The 12,315-nt window shown below is 35.4% G+C and overlaps 2 protein-coding genes across 7 annotated transcripts; both read right to left on the minus strand.

Annotated features, from left to right (window-relative positions):
• Positions 1–995: 995 nt before the first annotated feature.
• Positions 996–5,240, minus strand: LOC7480707 (transcription factor PIF4). Of its 5 annotated transcripts, none has more exons than XM_024594107.2 (10): positions 5,064–5,238; positions 4,795–4,971; positions 4,400–4,491; positions 3,447–4,299; positions 3,268–3,366; positions 3,122–3,187; positions 2,550–2,615; positions 2,158–2,460; positions 1,889–2,018; positions 996–1,264 (listed from the first exon to the last, which is right to left on the minus strand). In XM_024594107.2, the coding sequence occupies exons 3-10, from the start codon at positions 4,468–4,470 to the stop codon at positions 1,260–1,262; spliced, it is 1,593 nt and encodes a 530-aa protein (XP_024449875.1). In that variant the 5' UTR covers positions 4,471–4,491; positions 4,795–4,971; positions 5,064–5,238; the 3' UTR covers positions 996–1,259. The 5 variants fall into 5 exon arrangements, with proteins under 5 accessions (XP_024449875.1, XP_024449876.1, XP_024449874.1 ...); XM_024594108.2 differs by having other exon boundaries at positions 4,762–4,971; XM_024594106.2 differs by having other exon boundaries at positions 4,733–4,971.
• Positions 5,241–8,478: 3,238 nt separating this feature from the next.
• LOC7480708 (uncharacterized oxidoreductase At1g06690, chloroplastic) lies at positions 8,479–11,853 on the minus strand. Of its 2 annotated transcripts, XM_002302089.4 has the most exons (10): positions 11,466–11,844; positions 10,921–11,012; positions 10,800–10,840; positions 10,529–10,693; positions 10,419–10,441; positions 10,166–10,237; positions 9,859–10,026; positions 9,278–9,360; positions 9,142–9,204; positions 8,479–8,994 (listed from the first exon to the last, which is right to left on the minus strand). In XM_002302089.4, the coding sequence occupies exons 1-10, from the start codon at positions 11,689–11,691 to the stop codon at positions 8,809–8,811; spliced, it is 1,119 nt and encodes a 372-aa protein (XP_002302125.1). In that variant the 5' UTR covers positions 11,692–11,844; the 3' UTR covers positions 8,479–8,808. The 2 variants fall into 2 exon arrangements, with proteins under 2 accessions (XP_002302125.1, XP_052306280.1); XM_052450320.1 differs by lacking the exons at positions 8,479–8,994; positions 9,142–9,204; positions 9,278–9,360 and adding an exon at positions 9,393–9,638 and having other exon boundaries at positions 9,727–10,026; positions 11,466–11,853.
• Positions 11,854–12,315: the final 462 nt, after the last annotated feature.

Consider the following 12,315-nt stretch of genomic DNA (forward strand, 5'->3'; position numbering starts at 1 on the left):
CTTTAGTGCTGCATCTTGCCATCACGTAGCTACTGTTTCGTGTGAGCACATATGCTCATCCGTTCAAATATTATGAACTTAATTTGAGTTCACGACGGAAAGTTACGGCAGGAAATACACCGTTTCTCTGCCATGTTTTAGACTTTTGTTAGCCCCATTTACAAAGATAAAAGAATTAATGTTACATTAAGAATTAAAAACATTAGCATGTGATTGAGAGTCATATATTTAACAAGTATATAATTTGCAATAAATTGATAAAATTAGTTAATAAAATAATATATATTCTCTCTAAATTATCAACACAATCTCTCAAATATAAATTTTTAATTATATCCATTGTCTTTGATGTATTGAATTTATTACTTGCAAGATGAAATCCTCTAATATATTTATTAATATGCTATTGTCTGCGCCTTGGAAGCGTAGGTGGAGGGCTAGAATGAAAGGTTTTTTTCATGAGATTGGTATAATACCTACTTGAGTTTTTTTTTATACCAATATTAATTTTTACTTTCTATTATTTCTAATCTTTTCTTTTTAGCAACGGAATTTTTCATTGATTTCATGTTAACAATGAAATATCCATTACTGATTTTTAATATATTGATTTAAAAAAAAACATATTTTTCATTGCTTAAAGTATTGTAAAATATTAAAAGATTGATATATACATAATCTGTTATTAAATCAGCATCTGAATTATTCTTTTTTTTTTTAGCAGTGACTCTTTTGCATACGTACAGCTTATGAAACAGCATAAACCGTTTTTGTTTTGCCAGGATGTTCTGTCAGTCGCCAGGACAGACTGCTCCCGGCAGAAGAGGAGTAGCTCTCCACTGGCATGCTTGCGCTTGCAAGTCTCACCGGAAATTCTCATCATTTTACCGAAGAACTAATGCCCCCCCCCCTCTCTCTCTCGCGCGCGCGCATATATATATATATATATATATATATATGCATGCGCGTTGTCTCCATCCCATCAGCGGCAACACTTATACGTAACTATTTCATTCAATAAAAAATGGTTACAAAACACGTTTGAAGTTGATGGGATATATTTAGAACATGGTAACAGCTATCTTTCAGGGACATGTACAGAGAAAATATGACCGCATCTATTTCAGTAGTAGGCAGATGATTGGTGAGGAATTAAATGCTTCACATATCCAACAGGAAGTTGCATCCACCGCTCTGCAATTCTCCTAATTTATCCGTCCAGGGGACCAGAAACACCCGATCAGAATACATATCGCCATTTAACCTGTTCACATCAACGAGAAAAAATCTGTCAGATCAGCTTTAAATGATGGGGGCACTTGTGGCATTAATTTTTTTCCCTTTCAGCTCCCAGGGAAGCCTTTTGGGCCTTGAGCAACTGTGAATGACTCTCTTCCTTATCTCTGGTGTGAATCAGATTTGAACGCAGATCAAGCTGAGTTAACTAGCTAAGTTAAGCGGAATACACTCCCATTAAAAAGTTAAACAACGCGGCGGGAAAAAGGTACGTGAAGAAGGGAAGTACCATATAAAGTGACCAGTTCTATCCTGGGGCCATGGGCGACCAGGAAGGGAACTAGTGGAGGCCATGGAATATGACTGTAAGTAGTGCAGAATGACAAAAGATTTTAGACCATTCAATGTATGAAAGGATGGCGATTAAAGATAAGCTAGTAAATGGCTGTATTTGTCTCTCTCACATCAAATTAATGCCCTCAAGTTGCATCACTATCAATCACTCGAGGAAGCCAAATTTGGTCTAACAAAGACACCGTATAGAGTGGACTCAAGGGAATTCTTCGTCTAGAAATTCAAAACTTTGGGATGTTCTCCTCCTAGCAACTAAAATTATTTTTCCCTGGAAGGTGAAGAGAATAGAAAGGCTTACCCGTCTTGCCACTCGGAGGAGCATCACTGGCTGCAGTTCCAGCACTCAAGGGTCCACCGCCACTGTTTGGTGGTGCCATCATTTGGTTCTGCTGTACTGTTTGCGAGCCAAACCGGAACATATTCATGGGCTGCAAGACCAAACCAACGCAGCAACACTATTATCACTAAACTTTTTTTTTTCTGATTACGAGATCATAAAGCAATTTACATTATTGAAAAGCCATAAACACAAATGATCATCTCATGAAACGAGGTGAATCACAAAACCTGAGAAGCAGCTTGCATATGAAAACCCATGAAACGTGCATACTGATCAGAGAAAGTAGGATTTTGCATCTGATTTTGATAATTAACTGGATTCAATACTGGAGTTTGGCAAATAACTGCCTGGTTCTGTGTGGGAGTCATAGAAATGGATTGATCAACAAGTGGGACCCTAGGCAAATGCATAGGATTTTGCATAGAAGGCAAAGGAGGCGGGCCCATTCCCATTCCCATTCCCATGCGGGACATGAAATGCTGCACTCCTGGAAACATCACTGGGACAATCCCACTTCCCATCCACATTACCTGAAAAACCCAAAAAATCGTCAATGGATTTGAATTGAAAGAAGAATGATAAGCTCAAGCTTTGATTTTTATAAGAATCTCTACCAAACCTGAAGTTGTAATTGAAGTGACTTCAGATACTCAATTGCCTCATCTAACATTGATGCTTTGTCTGTCTGTAACATTAGGACAAGCTTAACTTGAGAGAACAAGGAACATTTTCTAAGTAAGAGAATAAAGTATGGAGCGAATGCGCTCTCTGATTTACTCCTGTTATGGAATAATTAAGTTAAAAGCGTTTGATTGATTATTTTGGCTAAAAACCAGGAAAATTTGGACAACTTTTATGCCACTATCCCTGTATATATTCTCAAAAAGCAAAGGTGACCATGCCCATTTTTCGCATCAGTGGACTTGCTCTCATCTACTCCTGTTTTCCCTTAAAATTCCCATTGGCAGTGCTATCCTTTATTCACTTGCCACAGATCCGTCTTAACTTTTCTTCTTTATTCAAAGATTATTTCATAAATACGCTAAGCCTTTTCTTTCGAACACTGCATACTACGGTAAAAATCTCGGGCTAACAACAGGTGATTAGATAAAAAAATGTCTTATACATGCAAAGAAAAGAGTAGCAGAGATCGATAGTAAAACTTGAACTATGAAGATCAGAAAAGAAGACCTTGTTGCAGTGAGGTATGAGCTCTTGCAATGCTCTCATCTTCTCATTAATTCTATCCCTCCGTCTCTGCATATAAATGGACAACAGTTGAGTAACTAATGATACAATCTTGAATCTCGAAATGCAACGAGATCAGGTATTCCTACCCTTTCTGAGAGGTTATGCACTTCAGCAGCACGGCTCCTGCGGGTAGATCCTGATCGTTTGGCTGGCTTGTTTGCCACTGCTGAATCAAGTTCGGCATCCTATATCATTCACAATTCATGTTCATCATGCAACGTATAACATAATTACTGACAGATGGAGAGGAAGTTTGTGTATTCACCTCACTTTGGCACTCAGATTCCTCCGCGTCCATGGTCTTTCTTTTCTGGCCACGACTAGGTACTGCAGATTGCTTACATGTTCTAGCAAAACTACTACCTGACCCACCTGATGATGAAGTAGCAGTGGGATCAAGTGTCTGATCACCTTTGCCTCTCTCGCTCTGGGAGATTACTTTTCGTGGATCATCTATGGAGGGTCCGGCAGACAAGCCTGTACCGGTCTCAATAGCATTACCAGAAGCACGGCTCAGGAAACGGTCACGTGGAGTTTGGTTGCTTGACCCTACTGTCACCACCGAGCACTCCCTGGCCTCTCCTTGTGAAAAATCTCCAGACCCCTGTCCTCCAAATTGTCGACTTGAAGATCTAAAATCACCCACTTTTAAGGGAGCTGAGAACTGAGAAAAGTTAACATTAACAGCTTTACCAAATCCTCCTACACTAATATGATTTTGCTCCTGGACTTGAATTCTTGGAGGGGGCATTGGGTTTCCTGGAAATTCAGGAACCACTGGATGCTTGTTGTTGTTGAGTTGTTGTTGCTGATGTGAAGTTTTCGAGGCATCAAATTTAGCCGACTTTTCTTCTGAAATTTGATCAGAAAGCGGTGGTGGCAATTCGGAGAAAAAATTGGAACAGAACTCCTTTTCAAAGGAATCTTCAAGAGGGTCATGAATCCAAGAAACTGTCTCATCATCTTGAATCAAATGACTTGAATTCAGAGTTGAGTCATAGCCCCTTACTGTTGGTGAATCATGTTTTTGAACGTGAGGATTTGGTTTTCTTTGTGTTTGGCTGTGCATAACCACCTGCCCATTTCGCCATAGCAGCTCTACTAGCTCATTGTCTGGCCTGCAAAAGGTAAAAAAAGGGGGCAGCCAAAATCAACAACCTTTACAAAAATAGATATGCTTTGAAGATCAGATTATCAAAATTTAGATAGAGCACACACTCTATGGGGTTCTTCTGATTGGAGACAGGAAGATCACCCTCAAGATTCCAATCAGGAATGCAATGATTCATGGCTGAGAAGACACAGATATCCTGTTAAACACAACACAGAAGATAAGTTTAAAATATTTGACAAAAAGTATTAATAATTATTATCAGTCTAACGGGTATGATGCTCTGTGTCATTATCTAAGTCTTATAAAATGGTCAAAGAAAAAAGAAAAAAAAACACGAGGAGAAACCATGTAACACACCAACAGGTAAATTAATAATAAATAAACATGAAATGGAATTAAATAGTATCAAGAACTGTATGCATATCATAAAGACAGACTGAAAGAAAGAATCAGCAACACGAAGCACCCTGCTTGAAAAAGAAGAAGACAAAATCGGCACCAGTCAAAGAGGGAAACTTTTGAAAACAAGACCCATTGGAGAATCCTCAAGAAAACAAAGGTGCAGTCTTTTGAAGAAGGACTACAGAAACTCGAAGACCCACAAATAGTTGTGTCAAGAAAAGGAAAGTCGAAAGAGAAGAAGATAAAAGGGGCAAAAAAAAGACATTCTTCTGGCCTGCAAGAGAAACCAAGCAGAGAGAATCAAACAAAGTGGACTTTAAAAGGCACACAAGTAGGAAATATATGGGAAATGAAATCAAAGCACACCTGACCAAACCAATTCAACTGAACCAATTCAACTTCCACTATGACCTCTCTCTCTCTCTCTCTCTGTAGAAAGCTGTGTAAAGAGAAATTTGAGAATGGACTAGCCCGAGAGAGAGAGATAGAGGAGGGTCTGTTTTTAACTCCCAGTTAGAAAGACAAGGACATGACACAGACTAAGAGAGTTAGGGGAAGGATTCTGTAACAACGCAACTCATTTTTTAATCTGCAGTTACTTGCACTGCATTCCACGTGGCAGATGACCAGTGAGTTTGTTTTTTAGTGGGGGCTAGTTTGTTGAAATTTTGGCTGACTGGAAATTTGATTTTATAAATATATTTTTTAAAATATGAGTTCGAGAGAGAGGGGATTAGGAAATCCTAGAAGGTACATGGGAGATATTGTTTCTAAAAATGTTTTCTATTTTAAAATATATTTAAATAATATATATTTTTTATTTTTTAAAATAATAGAATTCAGAACTTGTTTGATAATATAATAGAAATTATTATTTAATATATTTTTTATTTTAAAATATATTAAAATAATTTTTTTTTATTTTTAATATTAACCTATCAAAACAATGCATTAACTCTCAAATAAAGTTGCTATATTGACCGGGTGGATTTATTGACCAAGGAAAAGACAATTATAAACAGTGTTTTATACAACTGATCATCAGTAGCGTGGCTTGTTGGATTTGGAATTGTATTGCAATCATGGAATAGTTTGTAATTGACAGTTTTTATTGTTATAATTTAGAAAAATAGGTTTAAAATAAATTATAGTTTTTTATAATCAAGAGTTCAAGAAAGAATCTGTAGCAGTGTTTATTGATTAGAGATATTATTATCCAATGCACCTGAATTATCATTTTAAGCAATTTTACTATTTTAAAACGTTAATAACTTAAAAAACCTTATTTTCTACTTTATTTTTTTTATAACCAGACCATATATTAAAAATATTTTCAAACTCTTCGAATATCACAAAATAACTCATCTTCTAAAAATATAATTTACTATAAAGTTTAGACACTGATTAGAAACGCGTGCAAACCGCGTTCCATAAAAGTTTAATTTTTTTGTTAAAAATTAATTTTTTTATATATTTCGGATCAATTTGATGTGTTAATCTTAAAAATAATTTTTAAAAAATAAAAAAAATATCATTTCGATGCATTTTAATACAAAAATATATTTAAAAAAACAACCGCAACTATATTTCTGAATTACTTTACTTTCCATCAATCATTTAAAAATTCTTCTGCCACGATCACATCATTAGTGTTTGTGTCTGCCTATCCAGGTTTCCAACTCTCGAAGGAAAAGTAATATAATCTTGAAGTGGCGATGAGATTAATTAGGGTTCATCAGATTGATTTAATTTCCAATTAAACAGTAGAATATGTAAGAAATGTGACAATTAATATAGTAACCTTAAATTTAGCAATAATAAGGTTCATCTTTGAATCGCTGTCTACCAGTTGATCATGGAGATGACTTGCAGGTGGTTATCACTTATAGCAAATGTGGTGAATTATTATTGCATCCTTTAAAATGACTATTTAATTCCTTTAATTCAAGAAACTCAATATCGAGTATTTATGTTTTCATTATTATAATTATAATTATAAGTAATACTAAAATGTGTGGCCTTTCCACAGTAGAGATGGCATTGTACACACACTAACAAGACACAATGGATACTCTGGGTGTAATTTTTTTCTTCCATTTAGCTTTTTTTGGGCCAAAATATAGGCCGATTTAGGCTAACTTATCAAGAAAGGATGAAATTAAAAAACAGGAGACTAAATTGAAAAAAACAAACAAAGGAAATGAGCGACTCATTTAGGTTTTGTGGTGAAATACCTATTTTGCCCTTAAAAAACCATTATATCATGGGTAATTAAGTAATTTCACAAGGATCCATTTGACATTCTAAAATTTAAAAGGGAAAATAACATCCTTTTTGTTTATATAATGTACAATAAAATAACCTTTATATCCTTATATAAAAAAAATATTAATGCGATACACACTTGGAAAGCCCCTGTGCGACATGTGCGAGGATATTAGGTGGTCAAATTTCATTTTTCCATAACGACGTTTGAACCTTCTTGGTGTGCTAAAGATCGCCAAGTTTGGTGTCAATGATTTTTTTTTTTCTTCCCTCTCTTCTCCCTTAAAAACCATGCTTGACATTCATAATTTCAAGCTAATTCTCTTAGTTGAGGATATTTGAGTACAAGTCATCATTCTCTTTTTATATTCTTGTTTGATCTCATTGCTTCTTATTTCTTGATGTTTTTTTTTTTTTTTAAACAAGACTTATTGTTTTTTTACAAGGTTATTCATATCTTATAACCTGGCTCGTGTGTTTGACGGTTCAACCCTTATGGGCTTAGACTTTTTTTTCTTGACTTTTAATCACTGTTTTTTTTTTTAGATCCTTTTATGTGGTTGATATTTTTTAAATTTTACCATTCAATATTTGATTTATTTAGAATTGGCCTTCATGTTTTTTTTTTCCTTTCAAATTTGGTGTTTCCAATCAAATAGTTTGGGGCATCAATTTTTTTTGGGATTTGAATTTTTTTTTTCATCTCATGATTCGACCTCATTTTTTTTTTAACCGAGTTTCATGATTTTCTTTGTTTTCTTTTATACCGGATTATCCTGATCTAATAACATGATCTATGGGTTTGATAGGCGGGCTCAAGCCTTCTTTATCTTAAAATTGTTTTTTGTTTTTTTTTTGTTGATTTTTTTTTAATTTCATCATTCAACATTTGATTAGTTAAAAACTAGACTTCAATGTTTTTTCAAATTTGTTGTTTATGGTCAAATGACTCAGGTTACAGGTTTAATGTGTTAACACGTGTTGTCATTGTTTTTTTAGCTTATTTTATTTTTTATTTTCATCATTTGACATCGGTTTTTCTCATTCAACATCGATTTTTCTCCCATTTTAAAACACGATGGCGTCACCTGAAAATTATTTTTATGCTTAATTTTTTTTACTCACAGTGAAGTGGAAGTCACATAGGTGTTTGTTTTTGAGTTATAACCTGATTTTCAAAGTATTTCTTAAATTGTTTTTTACTTAATAAAAACATTAAATTGATACTTGTTTTAGATTTTTTTATTATCTTGATGTGACAATGTAAAAAAATCTAAAAAAAATACTATTTTAACATTTTTTTAATTAAAAAATATTTTTAAAAACACTATATATGTCATTTCCAAACAAATACTTGTAAATAGAGTTTCTCCCTTCATGTTCTCTTCCAAGTACTTCCTTCTTTTCAACAGCAACCAATTTCTATATATATATATCTTACAAGTTTTTCTAGTTTAAGCATTGATTTTTTTTTTATAAAAAAAAGAAAAAGAAAAAGAAAAAGAAAAGGAAGGGATTTTCTCTAAGATAATAGTTGGAGGGCACTCTGTTTTTTATCAATTGATGTCAAATCATGTTCTTAAAGTGACAACGTGAAGACAACTATGCCAATATCCAGATGAATTACCTCGGCACCACTACCGCATTCTGCTGCGGATTTCCACGGCACCCTTATCCAGCTGAGAGCTTGAGACAATGATTTATTAATTTTGAATATTGTTGGCTGGCTTAGGACCTTAAATTAAAAAATAATCTCATCGTCCACCATCTCTTTATATTCTTACTTCCTTCATCTCCCCTCTTTCGTCCTACTTGATCATCTGATTTTGCTGATACCCGTGCCAATTTACAACTTTTCAACAGGGAAACCGATTACAGGTTTTATCTCCAATGCCAGGGAGCGCAGCTCGTTGATCTCATCACTGGTGAGTCTCCAACCAAGTGCACCAGCGAACTCCTCAGCCTGTTCAGCATTCTTGGCCCCTGGGATTGGAACGACATTCTCCTGGGCTACTAGCCAGTTCAGCACTACCTATACAGATCAAAACCATACTTTAAGCATTGATCGTTCTGATAAATTAGTGTTAGTTACGACTAAAGAACAACTATGTAGCTTCTGCTGAACAAGATGGAAAGGAGACGGAACAAGTAAAAAGACTTTAAAAGAACAAGGATGAACCTGTGTGGGAGTTTTACTGTAGTTCTGTCCTATTTCTTTGATGCTGTTCAACAGAGGTTGGAGCTGCAGAACACAAGGATGTTTCAGCCATAGAGTTGGGATTTAATGGTAATATATATTAACTTTTAGTCACTACCTTTGTTAGAAACTCAGGAGTGTAAATCTGGCCTCGAGGACCAGTTGGTGGATTTTCTGGTGTATACTTTCCTGTAAGAACACCTGCATAGGTTCCAAAGGTTTATTTCTTCTCACAGATAGAAAAGATAGCATATATAATGATGGTCAAGAAACTGTGACTAATAAGCAGCTTAAAAAATTATTTCAATGATGAACAAGGGTTTTTTTTTTAACTCTTCTAAGCATTTCAGCCTTGATATCCATGATCTGGTGAACTAGAAATCAAAATCAAATTGGTTCCCTTCTGAACTTTCTTTCTAAAAGCTGAAATGATTATCTGCTAAGCATAATAGGCTACTCAGGTGGGTGACTGGCTTGCCCTGTCAACCAAAGCACTTTTAGTGACTAGCAGCACAACATTGGAAGACAACAAGAATTTAATAAGGAATATAAGCCTTTTATGCCCACCATGTAGTTTGACTATTCTTAGGTCTTGAACCTGCAACTTTCTAGTCCTGGCTGAACCCCAGGAACACTTACAATTGCATATAGAGCACCCGAGTGAAGTTTTAGAGCACGAAACAAGTATGAGAAACCCACCTTGAGCAATAGGAGAATATGCAATCAAAGTGACCCCAAGTTCATCACAGGCTGCCTTCACACCATTCTCCTCAGGTGCCCTGTATATAAGGCTGTAATTCACTTGATTCGAAGCCAGTGGAATACCTCTTTTCTTAAGCTTCTCATAAGCAGCACGGAGTCGGCTCTCTGAATTAAAGAAATAAAATATCATCATGCATAATAAAATATATAAATTCTGAAAAAAAGACAAGATTAGTGTATAATCAAATATATCAAACTCTAAAATTCCTTTTAACAGTTCAAACTGCTGGAATTAGGAACTTACCACTGTAATTGGAAACACCAACAGCCTTCACAAGCCCCTGCTCAACAGCATCCCCAAGACCATCAATATATCCTGAAAAAGAATTTCCATTGAACTAAGTTTCTTCTGAATCTGAAGGTGTTTGAGTTCTATCAAAATTCAGTTCTGCTAGCTATATGCAGTCGAGAACGATGCATTGTTGAGTTGAATTTGAATGTGTTTAGATAAATCCAGTCAAGTGCTCAATGAAACAATGATGTAGCAAATGAGCCACCTTCATTTCCCCATATTCCAGGCCTGGAGACCAGCACAAAAACTTCATGAGTGGTATGTTCTGTCAAAAAAGTTGCAGACTGAAATCACGTAGCATGGTAAAGTTCATACCAATGTAGTTGATATAGCTCTACCGAAGAAAGTCCAAGGCGATTGAGGGACTCCTTAAGGGCAGTTAGAACACTCTGACGTCCCAGCCTCCAAGGCAAAGCTGCATACTTGGTCGCGACAGCTACCTCCACTTCAGGATCTTTTACTTTCCTGTCCTTGATAAATCTTCAAGCAACCAGTGAAGTTCAGATGATAAGTAAACTAAGCTGAAAACCAATGATGCTGTAATGTTATAGCAGATGGACATCGTAACCCATTTGCAATGATATACCTTCCTAGAAGAGTTTCTGAATTTATGGCACCAAATGAGAACTGCCAAATGCACAATGATGTCCATAAATTTCCCATTGATGTAAAGTGAGAATAAATTGAAAATAACATCCACTTCTCACCCTAGAGCCGTAAACTTCAGCAGTATCAAAGAAAGTTATACCGCAATCAACGCTTGTATCAAAAGCTGCTTTAGCAGCCTTCATTTTCATATCTGCCATCATTGCAAAGCAGAAGGAAACGCTTAACATATTTCATGGAGAAGAAATGTAGACAACAATTTAGTTACAAACACAGACATAGAGAGCTCTTGCGGCGCAAATAAAACGACAGGCCTTAAAATTTAACAAATTAGGATGGTGCAGAAGTTGGGGAAATTAGCAAACGTAAACAGATGGGGAGTTCTGAATGTATCCATAGTTTAATGAGCAACAATGCCATATTTAGCAACAAAATCCAACATAAAACCAGCACAATTTGTTATTGGAAAAGAACATGGCAATTCTCAGAGACAGCATATTTTTAAACACAAAAACGTTAGTAGTTGTATTACACAAAATCATTAGTGTCTAATGCAAAATTAGTCATGATAAAGGCGTTGTTGTTTTCTTTTGAAAGAAAAAAAAAAGTGATCAGTAATTTAAGATTTTGCAGCAGAAGTACGTACCATCCCATTCGAAGTTGTTCCAGTAGCTGGTATCGCCCCAAGACCAAGCACCAATTCCAAGCCTTGTAACCTCTAAATCAGATCCACCCAACTGCACCTTATCTTCCTTTATTTTCGAAGCAGCAAAATCCTCCGAGGCAACAGCTCTCACCCTGTTAACTGATCTCCTATTACTTGAAACACAAAAACATGCACTACTAACGTTCATAGCCATAGCCATAGCCATTGTGATGGGGTCTCTTTAATTCAAGAACTTGTGTGGCCTTTATCTTTTTTTAATAATGAGATTTGTATGGTATTTAATAAAGTTCAGACAAAAGCACTGAACTGAGATAGAAATCAAACACTGCTTGTCATAACTGTATCTATCTAGGATTTGTTTGGCTAATAGAGCGAGTTATGGAGGAGAAGAAACATGGTCCTAAAACTTTCCACGTAAGGCAGGTACTTGTCACGTACCAATAATCAAGTGGCGGAATTTTGCAAACTTGCAATTTGGCATCGGCGAGGTTCCAAAATAGTTTCTGGGCTGGGTTTCTCTTGAGCAGGATTGGACTCGTTCGGGTTTAGTTCTTACAAGCCTGAACCCAGCTCAGGCTGTAGTTTTTTAGGCTAGGCTAGGAGGCGTCGTTTGACAGTCAAGGGTTTCCAAATTTCTAACATATGGAAAAAATCTGATTGGAATATTTATTCCATATCTGATTTCATAATAATTAATAATTTTCTCTTATGCTTATAATAAATAGCTAGTTAAGTTTTCTTTGACTATATTTGTGTTATATCTTCTTAATTATATACTTGTTTGCAACAGAGTTTAATTTTTATTTTATTTTTAAAGTTTTCTTTGACT

Source organism: Populus trichocarpa, chromosome 2 (assembly GCF_000002775.5).
Source record: "Populus trichocarpa isolate Nisqually-1 chromosome 2, P.trichocarpa_v4.1, whole genome shotgun sequence".
Lineage (NCBI taxonomy): Eukaryota > Viridiplantae > Streptophyta > Magnoliopsida > Malpighiales > Salicaceae > Populus > Populus trichocarpa.

Bases quoted from the DNA above. Each gene is read 5' to 3' on its own strand.
- LOC7480707 (XM_006386214.3), bottom strand. From the start codon at position 4,470: ATGAATCATTGCATTCCTGATTGGAATCTTGAGGGTGATCTTCCTGTC. The intron at 3,367-3,446 runs GTGAATACACAA...TGAATGATATAG, and splicing joins AATCTGAGTGCCAAAGTGAG to GATGCCGAACTTGATTCAGC. The intron at 3,188-3,267 runs GTAGGAATACCT...ATTTATATGCAG, and splicing joins TGCATAACCTCTCAGAAAGG to AGACGGAGGGATAGAATTAA.
- LOC7480708 (XM_002302089.4), bottom strand. From the start codon at position 11,691: ATGGCTATGGCTATGGCTATGAACGTTAGTAGTGCATGTTTTTGTGTT. The intron at 10,694-10,799 runs GTATATCATTGC...GGTTGCTTGAAG, and splicing joins TCAGAAACTCTTCTAGGAAG to ATTTATCAAGGACAGGAAAG. The intron at 9,361-9,858 runs GTGGGTTTCTCA...GAACCTATGCAG, and splicing joins ATATTCTCCTATTGCTCAAG to GTGTTCTTACAGGAAAGTAT.